Raw genomic sequence first — 20,826 nt, forward strand, 5'->3', positions numbered from 1 at the left:
CCAGCTATTTGACTCTTCTTAGGCTCAGGCTCATCGTCGTCATTATTCGATGAAGATTTCCGTTTCAAAAACGAGACTGCCTTAAGCTCCTGTTGTAGTTGATTTCGGGTCTTGATATCCGTTGTAAATGACAACCGTTGAACACGTGGCTCAAAACGTGATAAGTGATTCAAAACAGTAGCGATGGCTATTTGCTCGGTAGTAAGTCCTTTCCATCTCGACATAAGTGACGACATTAAACCGGATGCGTAGGAAGCGAGGCATTCTTTTTCGTCTGGTTTCTTCGAATTCAGATTAATTAAGAAAGCAGCTGCTGTTTCACATGAGTCATACCTTGTAATAAAAAGTTCTTTGAAGTCGCTCCATTTCATTCCTGGGAAGGCGACGGTGGCAAGCCAGGTGGACGCTTGCTTCTTAAGCGCTCGACTCAGTGCCATCATTAAAGGTGTTCCTTGGCATTGTGGATCATCGATGCACATGTCGGCGGTGGATACCCAGGCTCGTGCGTCGACATCTGGTTTGTCAGGATCAAATTCTGGCAGACGAATTTCCTTTGATGTTGACTGTTGCGGCTTGTTCAAAGTTTCCAATAGAGCTAAGAAATTCCGATTCTGCTGTTCCATCAATAGCCGCCACTTTTGATCACCACTTCGTCTTGGCGGCAGGCGCGGAGATTGCGGGCGATTGGATCCCACCACTTCTGATGTCGGGTCCCCGTCTGGGTTCCCATTATTATCGATTTCATCCATTTTTGGCACACAACTATTTTTCGATAAAAACCGAAACGAATTCCAAAATAAAACTTGGTAACGTTGGATAAGATTTTTATAATTAGATTCCAATTCAAACAATACGAAAATCAACTGTGATTACTTAGATGTAAGCGGATTAGAATTTAAGTAGACACAATTTTATTCTAAGAAACGCGGTGCGTTCGTCACAGAGCTAGCTTAGCGTGCACTCGCCACGATCGTCACGACCCGAATGTCGTTGCCGTCGTCATCCGGGACGACCACGTGGAGGGGACCATTCGACGGTTGGCCTACCTGACACTTCCCCTTTTTTCCGGTTTGCCAACCTAACGAATTACCAGCGCTAGCTCTGTATCGACCACACCCAAGCTTACCGCTTGGCGTTTCTAGCGGTCACCGGTAGATGGCGATAAAATCAATTGGCAAGAAATCAATGCAGGTTAACATAGATGGCGCTGCTCTGCTCAGAGAGTAATTAATTTACCCTTAAATCTAGTACGAGTTGCGATACTAGCTAACTCGTCGACATATATTTAAAATTAAATCGTGACCACCATTGGACAATTTGAATAAAATAAAAAAAAAGATAGTAAAATGCATTATGCTGGTATTTTTAAGCATGAAAGATGCAAAAAGAAAACGTGGATGAATATTTAACATTATTTTAATGAAGCAACGGGGCTCGACAGCATTTTGCAGTTTGGTTTAGGACAGACAAGTGATATTACCAACTTTTATAGGACACTATGCGAGTATAACCGACGCTTTTGAGCTACTGTGATTGCATGAATATACATGAGCGTCAAAGAGCTTATATAGGTACCTTAGGTACCTACCTTTGTTTTGTAGCCAGTACCTTGATTACTCTATAAAGCGTTAAGGGAGGGCTGTTATATAATCAAAATGATAACGCGTTAAGAGATATTTTTAATAATCATTATATTACAGACGTCCAGAATTTGAGGATTCCATAAAAGGATGCAGGATGGGACAGTCTTCTATGTACAAGTTTACATACGTGATTACGTACCTATCAAAAATATATTTATGTAACTCCGTATAAACGGATAAAGTCTAACCCCCGTATTCATAAACGTAAACTAAAGTTATCAAGCCGATAAAGTTCGTTTGTCCCGTTCCGACGTATTGGTGTGATAGAAAGGGACAAACGACCTTTATCGGCTTGATAACTTTTTTTTTATACTACGTCGGTGGCAAACAAGTATACGGTCCGCCTGATGTAAAGCGGTCACCGTAACCTATGGACGCCTGCAACTCAAACAGTGTCACATGCGCGTTGCCACCTCATTAGAAACTTGTACACTCCCTTTTGCTGTGTTAAGTACACAGCAAAAAGGAGTGTACAAGTTCCAAGGAGGGTTCGGGTTGCCGACGACTCAAAGGACTTTAGTGTACGTTTAGGAATAAGGAAGTAAGATAAAAAACGTACCTCAAAGCCAAAGAGAAAAAGGTACGGTGGCCTTGATAACGTTACACCTTTGGAGAACGCTCGAGTAGAGGGCTTTAATATGAGTTTGACATTTTAACATATATCAAGCTAACAATATGGGCCAAATTATCAAATCCGGGGGACATGTTTTAAAATTATGTCGAGAGATGGCAGTCTTCGCAATGTGATTACACGTTTTACTTTGACAGTAACTCTCTATAAAACTCGATCCTCTTTGGTACCTATACACTAACAATTCCTGAGTTTCCTTCACCTGTCGATGAATTAAAAAAAATATGAATGCTACAAATTGTAAACTGCATGTTAAAACTGATCCAACATGCAACTTGTCTAGCTTCAAACGCCGTGCTCCAGACACGCTTAAAATAAAAGTGCTGGAAAAATATAAATGTGAAATATCTTCGCCATTCAAAGTTCAACGTTCCCACGACTAACATATTTGCATAGAAAAAGCCAGTTGTCTTTCACTGTCAGAATTATGAACTTCTTTATTTCCAACTTTGTTATTGTATTAGCTCCAGCTATACTTAGAATGGATGACGGATTTGTTGGGCTGTGTAATTATAAATATCGATCCGTGATCTGATTCCTGGTTCGTTCACTTTTCTATAAGTATTAGAAAATAACTAAGTTTGTTATGATATTGTTACCAATGATGATAGATTTTTAAAATTATTGCAAGTAAGATAAGTATTACGAGTGGGTTAAACACTCTTCACCGCATAAGTACCTACTACTCGTGGATTGAATGATAAATCGTCTCTTACATTTTGAAAGTTGGATAAAATAGGCTAATTACCTACTGCAGTCAAATCAGCTTTTTAAGAAATGTTAGAACGATTTGCTAATATGGAATTACTAGGAAATACTAAGGAGTGACGTAACGGTCAATTCATTTACATCCTAATCTTTCTCTTTGACTTAAGTATAAATTCTGTTTAAACATAAGTACTGTCCATATTTTTTAACCCCCGACGCAAAAACGACGGGGTGTTATAAGTTTGATGTGTCTGTCTGTCTGTCTGTGTGTGTGTCTGTCTGTGGCATCGTAGCTCCCGAACGGATGAACCGATTTAGGTTTAGTTTTTTTATCTGAAAGCTGAGTAAGTCGGAAGTGTTCTTAGCCATGTTTCATGAAAATCGGTCTATTATGTCGCGGTCGGGGTTTTTTCAAAATTTTAAGCTAATTATGTGGTGCTTTATTTCATGCACTACATAATAGTACATTACGATACAAGTGCGTAAAAAAGGAAGTTCGAAACAAGTGGCGATAAATTAAAACACGACCGAAGGTAGTGTTTTATACTGAAAAATTTTCAGTACAGATGCTGTTTTTTTTACGCACTAGTGCGAGAAGTGGTTCATTATATGCCAGGTCGAAACTTCAGAGGCTCATCTGTACTGAAAAACGTCGTACGATACACGTGCGAAAAGGAAATTCGAAACTCGTGCCGATTTAAAACACTCCCTTCGGTCGTGTTTTAATTTATCGCCACTTGTTTCGACCTTCCTTTTTTACGCACTTGTATCGTAATGTACTATTAAACACCTATAGGAAACTAGCCATTGGTATCAGCGTTTTCGAGCTGTGCGAGTTTTTCAAATTATTGGCATTATTCATTCTTATAATTATACATTTTACACACTATTATAGATTGTACTTGGTCTATTACGTAATATTGTAATTTACAGCTACATTAAAATATCGCCTTCGACTATTGATGATTATACACGGATAAAAGATCCTTAAACCATTTTCTTCCTCTTAATGTTCATCATGCAATTAAAAGCAATAACTAATTCAAATATATTTTTCATCTTCCACAGGCAGGTGAACCTCAAAATAGCCCAGCCGCTGGACCCTTGCTTCAACTGGAGCATGGCTCCATCGCAAAGCGAGCTGGTGGTATTCGCTCGGATCAGCGACCCTGCTGTGGACTTAGAGACCACACCGCCTGACGGGCCCTGGCTCGAGGCGACAGCTTCTGCTGTGCCTTGGAGCTTGGGCGTAGACATCGCTATATGGAACGCCGTTGGTAAGCTTTTTTCTTCCTTTCGTAGTAGACTGGCATAAAAGACACATTATTTTTGATTCAATTAAATAAATGTGACGTCTGCCTGCAAAACCCCTGCTTCAAATGAAGCATGGCTCCATCGCAAAGCGAGCTGGTAGTTAGTATTCGCTCGGATCAGCGACCCTGCTGTGGACTTAGAGACCACACCGCCTGACGGGCCATGGCTCGAGGCGACAGCTTCTGCTGTGCCTTGGAGCTTGGGCGTAGACATCGCTATATGGAACGCCATTGGTAAGCTTTTTTCTTCCTTTCGTAGTAGACTGGCATTAATGACACATTATTTTTGATTCAACTAAATAAATTTGACGTCTGCCTGCAAAACCCCTGCTTCAAATGAAGCATGGCTCCATCGCAAAGCGAGCTGGTAGTTAGTATTCGCTCGGATCAGCGACCCTGCTGTGGACTTAGAGACCACACCGCCTGACGGGCCCTGGCTCGAGGCGACAGCTGCTTCTGCTGTGCCTTGGAGCTTGGGCGTAGACATCGCTATATGGAACGCCGTTGGTAAGCTTTTTTCTTCCTTTCGTAGTAGACTGGCATAAATGACACATTATTTTTGATTCAACTAAATAAATGTGACGTCTGCCTGCAAAACCCCTGCTTCAAATGAAGCATGGCTCCATCGCAAAGCGAGCTGGTAGTTAGTATTCGCTCGGATCAGCGACCCTGCTGTGGACTTAGAGACCACACCGCCTGACGGGCCCTGGCTCGAGGCGACAGCTTCTGCTGTGCCTTGGAGCTTGGGCGTAGACATCGCTATATGGAACGCCGTTGGTAAGCCAACAATTTGTACAATTGTACTTTAGACAAAGTCATAGAATATAACAGGGCCTCATACATTGCTCGACTCTTCTCTTTCTGAATAGTGTGCGTTTCTGAACAACGAATCGTGAGCGAATCGTAAAGCGTTTGGTCATTCGGCTAGACACACAGAATCTTCACGTTAAATTTTTTGTTCAACCACATTTGGGCTTCATCTGTTTTTCGATGTGTCGTGAAAAACGCTTCATTTCTATGTTCTCCTTCGAGAAATACTAAAGTTAGTTATACTAAAGTATTTGAAGTCTTAGAAATCTGTGCCAAGCCTACGGTACGATATTGGTATTTCTATAGGCTATTAATTATGAGAATATAAACCATTCTGCGCAATTAATTTTGAAGCCTAGGTATTTCAATTATTTACTTATAATTATTTCTCGATTTATGAATGACGTCAACCGTAGTCAATTCAATATTCTAAAATTGTGTCCATTTTGTAGTTAACTTATAGTGCTTCTACTCACATTTTGACCAAGCGCTGATGATAGTACTTACCTACCACTTACCTGCCATTAGCTGAAAGTTTATTGCCGTTATTAGATTCCGCTGGTCGTTTCTAGATAGCTCGGTAACTGCCAGCCTAGCCGAAATGACAATCGTTGACGGCCCAGTCACGACATTGCTCTAAGCGCGACAGCGGTGAGCGGCGGCCATGCAATAGGAGCGAGACACAGCTATGGGACTTTTCATTCGCACGTATGGCTGCCGCTCACCGCTGTCGCGCTTAGACCAATGTCGTGGCTGGGCCGGCTGTGACGCTAGACGCCGCGCCGATCGCAAGGCAAACTGGCTCTGTGGCGCCAATACGGAAGTGCGAAATAATAGTACCGCCCCATATCGGATCGTGTGTATAAGGCGACTAAGAGAAATGATGGCGGCAGATATACACATCAGCAAAGCTATTTGGTAGGGTCCTTGCTCACGAGACCTAGCCCCGTATCCGAATGGCATTTCTGCGACACGAAACGCCACCGAAACGTCGCAGAAATGTAGTCTGGCTCTGTCACGCCAATACGCAAGAGCGATAGAGGTAGATAGCTACGAAAGTGATATTATCGTGAGCGTTTCGTTTGTGCATTCGGCTACACGCATACTGTACACACCTCCACCACAAAAAATACGGATGAGCAATAGAGATAGTTATAGCTACGATAAAGATATTAAAGGAAACGCGTGTGCATTTGGCTACGAACCGTGCTCTGTTCAGGCGAGTTTTTAGGTCAATTGCTGAACGATGTAAAAACACCGCAATGAACACCGTCAATATCCACGTTCCACGAAGTACTTTAACTACCTAAGGTAAGCGTTTTTACTAGCATTGATAAAATAGAATTTTGTAAAATTATATGTAGGCACGTATGTTTCCTCCATAATAATATCGTCGACCGTAGGTTCAATTAGGCTAACCGCAAAAATAAGTCTTTTACAGAAGGGCCCGACAAAGTTTCTTTCGCGAAATGCGAAATTGCGAAATCGCTTATAACTTTTTAACCCCCGACGCTAAAACGACGGGGTGTTATAAGTTTGACGTGTTTGACGTGTCTGTCTGTCTGTATTGTCTGTCTGTCTGTCTGTCTGTCTGTCTGTTTGTCTGTTTTTCTGTCTGTCTGTGTGTGTGTCTGTCTGTGGCATCGTAGCTCCCGAACGCATGAACCGATTTAGATTTAGTTTTTTTTGTCTGAAAGCTGAGTTAGTCGGGAGTGTTTTTAACCATGTTTCATGAAAATTGGTCTGCTATGTCGCGGTCGGGGGTTTTTTCAAAATTTTAATTTTGTGGTTATTTGTATTTGACCTTTCCTGGCTCTGATTGCACATGTATTCTTATGCCAATGTACATATAATCTGAATCGACTGCGGTCACCACTAGACCCTATCAAAGGGGTGTAAGTGTGTTGCAAGCCTTTGAGATGGGAGTACGTGTAAGCTTTTTTAGGGTACCGTAGTCAACTAGGAACCCTTATAGTTTCGCCATGTCTATACGTCCGTCCGCGGATAATCTCAGTGACCGTTAACACTAGAAAGCTAAAATTTGGTACCGATATGTATATCAATCACGCCGACAAAGTAGTACTTAAATTAAAAAGTGAAAAAAAAAATGCTTTTTTTTTTTTTCATTTCAACCCTAACGTTTGATATATTATTGTTGGTAAGGTATTTGAAAATAAATAGGGATTTGCGAAAATATTTTTTTTTATATTGTTGATATTTTCGGAAATAATCGTTTCCAAAGTAAAAAAAAATGTGTCTAGGTACCCTCTAACTTTTGAACCATAAGTTTAAAAAATATGAAAAAAAAAACATAAAAGTAGGCCTATATAAAGACTGTATAGGAAACTTGTTTTCAACTTGATATGTTGAACAGTTTTTGAAAAACAAATACGGTAAACTACTACGATACCCTACATACCCGATACCCTACACTGACCGTGGCCCGACACGCTCTTGGCCTGTTTTTTATTCTGCTCCGAAGAACTGAGAATATATAGCTTGCAGTGCTGGTTATTTTTACGAGGCAGGATGGAGTTCACGTTCTTGAATTATTTAAATACAAAATTTCATCCTCTATTTCTCGGGTCTGGCTAGTAAAAGTTTATATTTTATTGACTATGAATATAAACGTAAAATGGAAAGAAAATAAAACCGAATAAGGGTTAAAAATGTAAAGAAAGAAGATGGAACATCTTCTTTCTTTCATTCACGGAACAAAATTGTATGTTGATTGATTTATTCAAAAATAGCAATGCGCTAAAACGTTTAAAATGGTTTTCCCCTCACTAGCTCGGAAACACGAGTTTTGTCCTTTAATACCAGCGGGTAAAAACGCATTCAGGGTCAGTAATTTGACCTTGAATAAAGTCAAATTAACTGCTTTAAAATTGATAAAAGCAGTTGAATCTAGTAATTAAGATGATTTACCACCCGTGGAACTACTGGAAGCAGTGATAAACGCATTTTCTTGCGATGTAGTTTCCTCGCTATAGTGAGGGGAAAAGTTTTGTGTTACACTCGGATGCAAATGTATTTTACTTCTCTTGTGTTAAAAAACTCGCAAGTTCAGGATTCTATTCTCGAACCACTCGCTTTGTTCGTGGTTCAACTATAGAAACCTTTCACTTGCTCGTTTTTCAATTCCACACTCGGCGTTAAAATACAACTTTGCCCCCTTGTATAATAAATAACTATTTTTGCGCCCTGCTCTCGTCGTATGTCGTAAGTTTCATTTTTGTTTGGATACTGTCGTTCCAATCATTATTTGCTAGCCCTGTCGGTTGCTTTGTTACACTGGCATACTGAGAGATATTTTTGAAGAATTGGTATTGGGTTCAAAACTCTGTTGTTTCGAAGGACCTCTTCAAATACCGACTATTTAAATCCATACATTAGTCAATTTATACCACAAATCATGATCCTAAATCTTTGAAACAATTAAATACCTAGTGCCACCCTAGTGCTACCTCTAGAATATAGTTATATTATTGAATGGTTTGCTTAAATTCTCAATTTCTATGGACAGCGATGTTAAATTACAACAATTTCCAATCTGAGTTACCGTTTGCTTAAAGCTATCGAATCCGAAATACACCAGCTAAGCCCGTTTCAATTTCTAAAGACGATCCAATTTGCCTCAGCACAAATTCTGATGTGTATTGTACCTATAACTAGAGTAGTTTCACATTGCAATGTCACCAGCATAAGCCGAATCAGAGCTTAGCCAAACCATCCCGTGCCTGTTAAACAAACGACCACATCTCAAATTTTTTGATTTTTGAGATTTTTGCAGATTCGGCTTCAGAATTATTCAAATTTCGATTCGGAAAAAATAAAAATCTCTTTTTTGACAATGCATATAACCACATCATCACAAAAATTGTCAACTTCTTTCTTGCAATACAGCCACAAATCCGAAATTATCCCGTTATAATGTGACGACTAATTATTTTTGAATTGTTGCCGTATTGCACAACATTTTGAGATTTTTTTTTTGAGTTGTTTCCTATATAGGATAATGTGACCCATATTACTGTAAGATTACATAATTTAAGCATTATTTGGAAAAGATTTCAATAAATAAATAATTGAATAATAGAAATATAAATTCATGATTGATTATGATTAACATTGGTAAGATTGAAGGTGGTTGGGAAAATGGCATGGCGGTTATAAAATAACGGGCATTCGGTGACAGAGGGGGTCGGAGGAAGGTTGTTTGTATGGTGGATTGTCGTTGAGAGTTAATTGGATTGCAATATTTGCAATATTGTGCAAAATAAATATGAATTTGATACTGGAGAAGGATTTATATTATAAATCAGAAGTGGTAAGTACCTGCAAGTTTGCATTATACTTCTAGATCTCACATTCATTAAAATTAGTGATGCTGAAGTTAATTGACTAATTAGACTATCACAGAATACAAATCGTGTGAAGGTATTAAGTATAATTATTATTTTTGGTACCTAGCTGAAAGTATATACGTTGCCATATCTGACATTATCATGACGAGTATTATCGAGAATATACTTTTATGAGGTTCGCTGAAACATTGTTAATATGAAAAATGAAAATGAAAAATGCTTTATTTAGCTATCAAAGTGTCAGCTTATTACATTTACATGAGATGTATGTATTAACGGTGGTTTGGTTAATTGAACATTTGAACCGCCTCTTTTCTAAATAGTTATTGATTCCGCATTACACATATTTTAAAGGTTTAAAATATAATATATTATGTATGTATATAATCATAATAAATATTCCTTATTGTGCACATAAAGTAATTAAATACAATATGAACAAATAAGAAATATGCTAATTGTATCTTCTTTTCTTGTCTCAATGCATGTAATAAGTACTTCAGTGCAGTTTATGTTTCCAAATTGTAAAACTACAGCATGTTTCAGTTTCCTTTTTTAACTATTACTCAATGTTAATTTAATTTAAGATTACACAAGTGGTGTTTGCCTATAATTAGTTGTGCAATAAGCTTAAAATGCTAATGCATGTATACCTAACCATGTATCATTGTAACCGCTGTTGGCAGACCTTAATAAATAAAATAAAATAAAAAAATTAAGCAACAACATATTATATAGGTAGTGTTAGTTGTATATATGCAATTATGCACCGTGTTTTTTTTTGGTTTTCCGTTAAATTCGACACGTCGTTAGGTTCATTATCAGGAACCATCCTGTATATCACTTTTAGTTAAATTCGGAAAAAATAAATTACATCGTTTTCATACATAACAAATGAATTTCTTAGTGTGAGAGACCCTTAAGAATTACATTCAAGTTAGTGTCAACTGGTTGACGGCACATGTCAAAACAAATAACATTAGGAATTGGTAAAGGTTGTCACACACGTGTTCAGTAACTATCTTAATTTTTTTTATAACTCGTGAACCGTCGAAGTTACGACGCTTGTTCTTCAGAGAAATTAATTGTATCTGATCTAAAGAACCTTTCCTTGAAGTTAACGGAATTCAATAAAAACAGGGTATATAGCCACCGAAATCACATTTACATGGTGAATATTTTGGATTAGATTAGACTAGACCATCTCATCCGTCTCAATTTGATGCCGTATCGGTGCCGGGTCGGATACGGATCGGATACGGATCGGTGCCGGAGTGGATACGGATCGGTGCCGGAACGGATACGGATCGGTGCCGGATCGGATACGGATCGGTGCCGGTACGGATACGGATCGGTGCCGGAACGGATACGGATCGGTGCCGGTACGGGTACGGAACGGCGTCGGTGCAGATGCGGATGGGTGTCGGATCGAGGCTGGGTCCGTTCTGGATCGGAATTAGATCCGTTTCGAATCATTATTATACCGCGACGAATTTATTCCGAAATCGTCCTTTAATAGTATTAGGATATAAATACTTAGCTTGATAAATTCAATATAGATTCACATCGGTTTACTGTTGAGTTTTAGTTATAGGTATGTATATTGTATGTATGTAGAACCCTTACATGGCTGTTGTTGTTTTCGAGTTCCAGACTACGGACCATGAAGGATAAGGCACCTGGGCGGTGCTTGAAGACTCCGTAACATGGCCACGGGTCTGATTCTGACGATGGACAAGGACGTCGAAGCCGAAGTCACTATCGCTGCCAGTCCCCGGAGTACAACAGACGGAGTGGCAGCAGCTACAGCAGATGGAGCCTCAGCCGATTGTGTGACCCCATCAGCATCCGCCAGGAGCGTTTGGATTTGGAAGGGGGTGACGGCCAGAATATTTATTTATATTTTACTTATTTATTTATACCGGGGACACCTTACACGGATCGACTTGGCCCCAAACTAGGCGGGGCTTGTACTATGGGTGCTAAGCGACGATATACATGCTTAAATGGATAAATACATATGTACATAGAAATCATATGGACTCGGGAACGGGTATCTGTGCTCATCGCGCAAACGAATGCCCTTACCGGGATTCGATCCCGGGATGTATAGAGAGACTGAGTTTATATAGAGAGAGTGCGGTGGAGACGCGGCAGGACTGGTAAGGGTAAATACTGACTTTAGCGAAGATTTTTTTATTTTATTTTATTAAATTCAAAAAGGTTAATATGTTTACACTTAGACGAATGCGGATTCTAACATATAGATGTTAAAACTTGAAACCTGTTAAAATAGGCTTTGGAACTTGCTGTTTTTTTTTAAACTTTGACTATGATACGTAAACATTTTTATTTTGCCCTATAAATACATCATGAGTGTCATCACTGTGACATCAAAGTGGGACACCATCATTTAACAGCGAGTGAGCATAATAGTTGGCTAAGAGGGCATATTGCCCACATGTATTCACGGCGAGATTATATATGGCAAAAGCAAAGAATGATACTTAATCTATTTTTATTCGTGCGACGTGCCTTTTCCAATCTAAGTGAGTATCTATTGTAGAGATTGTACAGTCTTATATCTAATGTAAAATCGGACACTTCTACGTTTAGTTTTTTTTAATACTTAATGTGAAACTTATATCAATGGGTTGTTTTGATGCGGTGTAATTTGGATGGCTTCCATTTCATGTCATCACCAATAGATAGTCAGATTGTGGGCCTGTAATAAATCTACTAATGTAATATAGGTTTCGGTGATAAGATTATTAGCGTCTTTGCAAACAAGAGGCACACATCATCAGCGAAAATAATGCATATATGTTCTGTTATTTTGGTCACTTATATAAATTTAAAAAAAAAACACACACACATCCGAGGACGCTGCCTTGCGGAATTGAATTGTTTGTGGTTCGGAGGGCGGATTTTTTAATGATTAAATTTCTGTAGCTGTGGTAGTTGTTCATTATAGTGATCTATTTGTACGTAGGTATTGTTTTCTGTCCTGAGAATATGATTTTAGCCAAGCACGAAATGGGCCATGGGTTTATATAGGTATTGTATAATTTCTGTAGTAGAAAATGAGATTTGAAACTCTATACTCATACGACCCAGTATGCTTTGTCTGGAATTAGTTCTAAAACTGTTTGTATTCTGTATTTAATTGTATACTGCAAGAGTGGTAGAAAGCCACACTCGTTTTTGTCTAAACGTTCGAATTTGTTTAAGTAGTTATAAATGCGGTTGCTATATAAATATATTTATTGGTATACTCTAGGAATACGGCTATGGGTCTGATTAGGATTATATTTTCACCGTTTTCTTTAAAAAAAAAAAACGTCAAATTGTGGCTATTTTCAACTTGTCTAAGAAACAATATTCAATGAAGGATTGGTTAATTAATTTAATTATTGGTGCGGGCTTTTATGGATATATAGGTGGTAGTTCATCAGTTCAAAAATTGTATTTATTTGAAAAATACTGGAATGAAAATTAATTTGATGGAAATAAGTACATCGAGATAGCGGCGGAAACTGCACTTGATCGACTACTATAATGAGATTGGTCACTTATATAAAAAAAAAAGACGCGACTCATTGAAGCGATTAGCTAACTTTTCGGGACATTTAATATGGGTAATGGGTATCTGACATTTTTAACTGCCTATTTTATGTTGAAATTTCAGATGTTGTTTTCTTGTGATTTGTTTTATAGTTTACCACATTATTTTGGTTTTGTTTTTAGAGATGATCATGATCTTTATGTATCTTAGTCGCTTAGTTTCACTTATGCAACATTTTAGTATTCTTGTAAAATGTTTATAGTGTTTTGTTGCAGTCGAATTTATTGTTTGGTTCACTCATATTCTTAGCATTATTTTATGAAGATATGATTTTTATTGTCGCCATTAGTTAGCCAAGTCTTGTTTTCATATTTTAAAAGTTTGCGACGTCTTTAGCAATTCCTGTAACTTATCATCAAAATTATTATAGTTATTATTTACTGCCTGAGAGTTTATTAGATGTCTAGCCCACTCAATTTCATTTTGCGTTTTAAAAAGTATAATACCTAGTGTTTAAGTTAGAGTTGCGTTTTAAGTCAATTTATGAGTGTTCTTATAATTTACTGAATACTTTTCTCATATTGTTAACTTTGATAGTGACCCGTCAATAACTATATTTTCGTCTGTAAGATCCGGTTTCTGTTAGACATAATACTTGGTTTTGTCTTTGTAGTCAAAGCTTCTATAATGTGGGTCTTATTATGGAAACTTTGGGTTCTTACAAATCGAAGAGTTCGTTATAATGATAATAGTTTTGGTTTTTATCAATTTACCTATTTTTTTAAATTTATTTTTTTAGGTAGTTTGATGTCTCAAGATCCTATTCGATAGGTTAGTTGTGCTAGCTGGTGTAGTTAATTCACTGATGGTGTAGAACAATTCCTGTTGGGTATAGGTAGTAGTTATGTCTCTGTGTGTCGTCAGTAACGTCAACGTGTCTCCTAAATCATTCGCACACTGCGTTTGTACCTAATGACATCGAGTTTTCGAAGTGTAATATGTAGTATTTCTATTGGCACAGGTTTTAGTCTCTCGCCTAAGGTCTGGTTTAGACGTGCAAGCTTTTGGGAGAGGTGTGCTTATATTTCTAGATTTTATATTACAATAGGGTTTCGGGCAACAGTTGCGACATTCCCATCTCGATTTATCTTCAACTGTCATTGACTTTACTTCGATGCACTCCAGATAATCTACACAGTGCCGGATGTGATATACAGAACAGTCAAGTCAACGCATTTTGGGAATTCTTTCTTCACATTTATCACACGGTGCAGGCGAACAAATGTTGCTATTTGTAATTAGATTCCCAGGTTCAGGAAAGTACGGCAACTTTTGTAGCTGTGTTGGTAGAACTATAAAGCTAGCCGTAACCGTTAGCGTATTTTTAAAGGATGCTCGTTCGCTTTGAGAATTACGTAAAACAAAATCTAGATATCACTGTTGTCTTCCACTCTGCGTGTATGATCCAGCGCTAAGTGCAAACGTTATCTGATGTGTGGTGGTGTTACCTGATTGGCCGAGTTTTCTATGTTATAGCAACATGGTTTAAGTTTTGTTTACATTTCGTGTCTTGATTTGTACTTAAATGCCCAACAGAATAATTATTGAAATGCCTTACCTATATAATTGAAATATTCATGGATTCATGTTTCACTAGCAATATGGAATCGTAATTGAATTAAAAAAAAAATGAATTGAATAATTGCACAAGTTTATTAGCACTTAGGAAGTTTTGCAGCGAGGTTATTGACCTTTAGAAGTTGCGTCGTTGGGGCGGCAGGAAAAAAAAAACTCATAGTTTCGTTATTGGATGAGTAATGACGTGGCAACGCCATCTTTCGTTTGATGTACGTGTGTCGTGTACGCACCAGTGGTGTTAGTTGCACCAAATCGTTTGTTAACTTAGCTGTAGATGATTATTATACTTGATTGAAAGATTAATGAAGATTTCCATAAATATCTTAACCTGCAGTCACTTGTGGTTGGTGAAACTGGCGCTTAAGTTTCAATTTTTAAAAAGGTTACATATTATATTATTATGATGATGATTATTATGTCGATTTCGAAATAAGTTAATAATTAAAAAAACAAAAAAAACAGTAGAATTTAGTAAATAAAAGTTGTTGTTGATGGATGTGGATATTGTGGATGGATATGATGGAAACGGATGAATAATAATAACAAAAATGGGGAATTAAAAAAACAAAGATCTTAGTTTGATTGTCGTAGCACATACAAAAAAAAGGAATAAAAAAAAATGGAGAGTATGTGCTACACTTGAGCTTACCTTGGGACTCAGTCGATCTGGGTGAGAATATTCTATAACATTTGTTTATTTATTTATTTATTAGTTTGATTGTCGTAGCACATACAAAAAAAAACGGGAAAGAAAAATGGAGAGAGTATGTGCTACTACAGTTGAATTAGTTTTTAGTAGCACATTCAAAAAATCAAGGAACCAAAAAACAAGAGAAATGAATGTGCTACAATATGAAAAAAATGGATAGATTTATTATAGTTTTTAGTAGCACATTAAAAAAATCAAGGAACCAAAAAACAAGAGAAATTAATGTGCTACAATATGAAAAAAATGGATAGATTTATTATAGTTTTTAGTAGCACATTCAAAAAAATCAAGGAACCAAAAAACAAGAGAAATGAATGTGCTACAATATGAAAAAAAAAAACGGATAGATGTATAATAGTTTTTAAGTAGCACATTAAAAAAATCAAGGAATCAAAAAACAAGAGAAATTAATGTGCTACGATATGGAAAAAAGTGATGTATTGAAGATGTTTTATTTAAGTTATGAACTATGTATGGATTTAAAAAAAAAAATGTGATGTATTGAAGATGTTTTTGTTAAATAAAAAAAAACTATGTATGGATTTAATAAAAAAAAAACGGATAAGTACATGTACTATTTGATTTTCAATAATCATGATAGATAGACAAGTTTTTGTTTATGTAACTTAGTTGTTTTTTTTTTTTTTTGAGATGTGTAATAAAAGAGTATTTGCATTGTAATGTATAGACTAATTTGTGTCGCATGTAAGTGATTAAAAATGTATAATTTTATTTCTGAATGCCCGATAATTTAAACAAGCCGAGTGTAAGATTACACGATTCCCGTGATAGTTGACTTTGTGCATGAGGACATGCACAATGTCAGGATGGACGAGTGTAAGATTACATAATTTAAGCATTATTTGGAAAAGATTTCAATAAATAAATAATTGAATAATAGAAATATAAATTCATAAAAAGTAAAGTGATTGATTATGATTAACATTGGTAAGATTGAAGGTGGTTGGGAAAATGGCATGGCGGTTATAAAATAACGGGCATTCGGTGACAGAGGGGGTCGGAGGAAGGTTGTTTGTATGGTGGATTGTCGTTGAGAGTTAATTGGATTGCAATATTTGCAATATTGTGCAAAATAAATATGAATTTGATACTGGAGAAGGATTTTTATTATATTACAATATCCTATTGAAACATTTCCTATAATAAATGAAATGTCTCCATGTAAAGCCTGAACAGAAATATATGACTACGCGCCGTGTTGCGGAATTTCATTAGAACTACAATATTTTCTTCACACTAGACTGAACTGTCACCCATACAGTCATCAGAACAACAGCGCCATCCTGACAATAGTCGGTCAGGTTTAACATTAGATTGAAGCAATGAAGCAGTATATTTTGAGGAACAAATTAAGCTCAAATGAAAGGATCGGATGAGAATGATGAACGGCGCTGGTTTTCTTAGCAGTTTATTGATCGGAAATCAGAAGAAGAATGATGAAAACGTCAAAAGGCAAAATAAAACATAGGTATAAAAAAACAATAAAATTCAAATAATATATTAATACATAAAAAAGTAAAAGCTTCCAAAAAGGTGCGTCGTCGAAATTTAGCTATTTTACTAACGCACAATCATGTGCCAAAACTTTGATACGCGAATTCTAGAAAAAACTGTTTTTTGAGATGTGGCCGTTTATCACGCACGGAATGAAACAGTGAATGGCGTTCAGATTCTGAATTGGCATTTAACGTGCGCTGAAATGTAATTTCATTTCGTTTAGTTGTCGAGGTATTCTGGTTACAAATTGTCGATAGACAAATGCCTAATTAACTGTATACATGAGATAAGTGAAAACGGTTCCGACGCGGTGAGATGTTATCTATTCCACGTATTCAAATGTGATTTTATGCTTACTTTATGATACGAAACATTTGAACAAAAGATAGCTGAATAGATGTTATGGCACATAAATATAGGTACATAGCATTTATAATACATTATTGTACATTATGATTTAGCCTTATGGTAAGTTAAAAAAAATGCTAGTGTTATGGGTACTCAGAGAAGTTATACGTATATGTACAATATTAAATACATTTATTTTGCTGACAAGCCCTAGCGTAAAGCAACAGCAAGCGTTCAGGATGGCATTTTATACTGCCAAGATGCAATTGTGCTCTGTAGCGAATATATTTTTTTTATCACTGTTCCGTATTAGTGCGACAAAATCATTGACTTTTTTTAGCTGGCTTGCTTTTTACCAGGCCCCGTGGCCGAATGGCATTTCTGCGACGCGAAACGAAAACGAAACGCCGCGAAAGGTAGTCTAGCTCGTCGTGCCATTACGCAAGAGCGATAGAGGTTACGGCTACAGGGCCAGATACTCCACCTGTCGACATACGGTACGGACGTGTCATAACTAATAAGAATATAGGACTGTTAGGTATAAGATACATAAGTTGTTGCATGAAACACCTCATATCTGTCTCGCATTATTTATTCTGAAGTAAAAACCATGCTACATATATGTTGAAAATCACGTTACGAAAACCATTAAAAAAACCATGAAAGTTTAAACAAGTTCAAAGTTCTGGTAATTTAGATCCATCTGAATGCCTGCTTTCCAAACTGCCAAGAGTTCCACGGCAGATGCGCTTAACTCCATTGAGTCGCGACTTACGAGCCCCATGGGAACATGCTGGATTATTCCAGAAAACTATTCATAAATCCCCTTCAACCCGTTTCGACCCACTGCTAGCGTAGCGTAGAACTCTCAAGGCATATTAGCTTCGAATAAATGGTCTCAGATCTTTATACTGGTTCTCGATGGACGGGCGATGGCTGATTTTGTGAATAGTCTTTTAGCAAACCGTTGCAATACGAGATTAGCTTTCGATAACACTGAATATTGGAGTTCTATTCAGATTTGCTTTTGTTTTAACGCTTTACTTTTATTAAAGTAATAAGTATCTGTGGTAAGTAAGTGTGTAACAACTTAATGTACAAAAGGCGAACTTAATGCCACGAGGCATTCTCCACCAGACAACCTTTGGGCAAAGCAGAGAAGATTGTAGGCAGTATTACTAGCGGTAACTGTAGGGGGTAAGTAAGTAAGTAAGTAAATATTCTTTATTGCACCATTTTACATGTTATATGTATACAGAATGTTTAGTGAGAGTATAACTAGGTAATAACAGGCGGTCTTATCGCTAAAAAGCGATCTCTTCCAGACAACCTTAGGGTAGCTGGAAAAACGGAACAGAAACAAAAGTTAACAGGCAGTGCAAGAACAAAAAATATAGAGAAAACCAACACAAACACACATACATATATACCGAATACATAAATAAATATACCTTACATACACATAATACATACATACATACATACATAAATACAATAAATAAAAATGGCAACTTAAGATAGAGATAGATAGTATAATTTAAGCTGATTTTTGAAAATTGAAAGAAAATTGAAAAGTGAAAATTGGAAGAGATTGGAGGGGTATTATTTGTAAGATTATAAGTTGTTTAGGCACTACTTTTAGGACTCATTAATTATTTAGGATAAAATATCTTTTTATTGATAATTAGAAAAATCTAGTAAGTAAACAATATATTCTAATAATTTATTTTCCTATAAGGTCATATTTAATTACTATAAAATTAACTGAAGTTAATATTGTGAACATCAAGCCCTAGTAAATTAGATTTATTCAGAAAAGCCAAATAACCTATGCCACTTAATAATCATGCCACGAGTCAAGTAATCAAGTAACAATCAAAGTTTGTAATTGAAGGTGAAATTATTTTAACCTTCAAACTAAATATTTCCAATTAAATAAAAGTCTAATCGACTGAAATATGTTATAATTGTTGTTAATTTGGGTTATTATATTATTTCATTTTCGTTTAATATGTTTACATAAGCCAATATGGAGGACAAACCTGACTGGAGGGTAATTTCCACTAATGAAAATAAGTAACGCTGGCCCAGCGGTAAGAGCGTGCGACTTTCAATCCCGAGGTCGCGGGTTCGAACTCCGGCTCGTACCAATGACTTTCTCGGAACTTATGTGCGTAACATGATATTATGATGATATTTGCCAGTCGCTTTTCGGTGAAGGAAAACATCGTGAGGAAACCGGACTATTTAATTCCAATAAGGCCTGGTTACCCTTCGGGTTGGAAGGTCAGATGGAAGTCGCTTTCGTAAAAACTAGAGCCTACGCCAAATCTTGGGATTAGTTGTCAAAGCGTACCCCAGACTTCCATGAGCCGTGGCAAATGCCGGGTTAACACAAGGAGGATGATGATGTACGAATGGCCGACATCATCTGCCATCTGATTCTTTCGTTCTCTTTTTTTTGATCCACCAAGACTGCAACAAAGTCAGCGAAATTTTCCACCCATAGATATAGGAATTATGCTCTGAGTTTCCAACACATACCTAAGGTTCAGTAGCGACCGTCTACCGTAAGATATGGTCTTGAACCTCTTGAACAGATGGCAAAACGCTATTTATTATAAATTTATTGTATGCTATTCTTAGTTTGGGGCTAGGTTGGTCTAAGTAAACTAATTATTTTGGCTCAATGACCCAAAGTGAATTTTGGCCTCCGAAATGAGATTGCCACCTGTCCCGACCCTGCGCAACCTCTTACCAGTCACTGACTTGAAGCTGACGCGCGATCCGTCGCCAAACTGTTCTCCCAGCGATACTTGGGTTGGGCCTGACGGCCACCGGTCACAATCGGTCGACCCAAGAACGCTCTCTTGACAGCCCGATCGTTTCCCATTTTAAATAAGTGACCGAACCAGCGAAGTCTGTGGGCATTTCGCCGATGATATAAGGTTCGGCCACTAACTCCTCGTCGAAAGATCTGATGGTCTAAAATGTCCCCCATTTTTTGATCCCATGTGACGCAATGTACTTTTGTTCCAGGCTGGGCGGGCTGGGGGGAGTGGGGGGCGTGCAGCAAAACCTGCGGCGGTGGCATGCAGGTGCGGAGACGGTACTGTTCCCGGTCAACCTGCGAAGGTTTCGGAGAGCAGGGCCGGGTGTGCAACACTTTTGATTGTGAGGGTGAGTGTTAAGGATTTTTTGGTATTTAATATGCGATTGATCATCAAAGAAGTATAAATATTTGAACTTAATCGATAGGTTGTATGCGAACGTTTACAAATACTTTGCTACATTGTGAAAATAGGTTAGTTTAGGATGTATGTCAGGCATTTAAATAAATGTAAAAAATATATACAAAATATGGGCCATTTTTTTTTTAAAGTTGTCCACCCCACTTTTTTTGTAACATGGGTATTTGTTACGCGATTCGTACTCAGAATCGCGAGCTCTTTCGATCCTGATAGGAGAAAAAATGTCCCAAAATTTCCATACATTTTTCAGACCTTCCATTCCGTTACCGCCATACAAAATTTATAAAAAAAATGGTAACGGAATGGGAAAAAAACCTTGGGATAC

At 37.3% G+C, this 20,826-nt stretch overlaps 1 protein-coding gene across 1 annotated transcript in view; it reads left to right on the top strand.

The window, feature by feature from the left end:
• The window catches only part of LOC125229812, a 149,931-nt gene that overhangs the window by 101,942 nt on the left and 27,163 nt on the right, over window positions 1-20,826 (top strand). The window contains exons 4-7 of the mRNA XM_048134753.1: window positions 4,051-4,259; window positions 4,707-4,802; window positions 4,944-5,072; window positions 20,290-20,430. Of these exons, the coding sequence (XP_047990710.1) occupies window positions 4,051-4,259; window positions 4,707-4,802; window positions 4,944-5,072; window positions 20,290-20,430 (575 nt within the window). The remainder of the gene's footprint in view (window positions 1-4,050; window positions 4,260-4,706; window positions 4,803-4,943; window positions 5,073-20,289; window positions 20,431-20,826) is intronic.

This window comes from Leguminivora glycinivorella, chromosome 9 (assembly GCF_023078275.1).
Source record: "Leguminivora glycinivorella isolate SPB_JAAS2020 chromosome 9, LegGlyc_1.1, whole genome shotgun sequence".
In the NCBI taxonomy this organism is placed as follows: domain Eukaryota; kingdom Metazoa; phylum Arthropoda; class Insecta; order Lepidoptera; family Tortricidae; genus Leguminivora; species Leguminivora glycinivorella.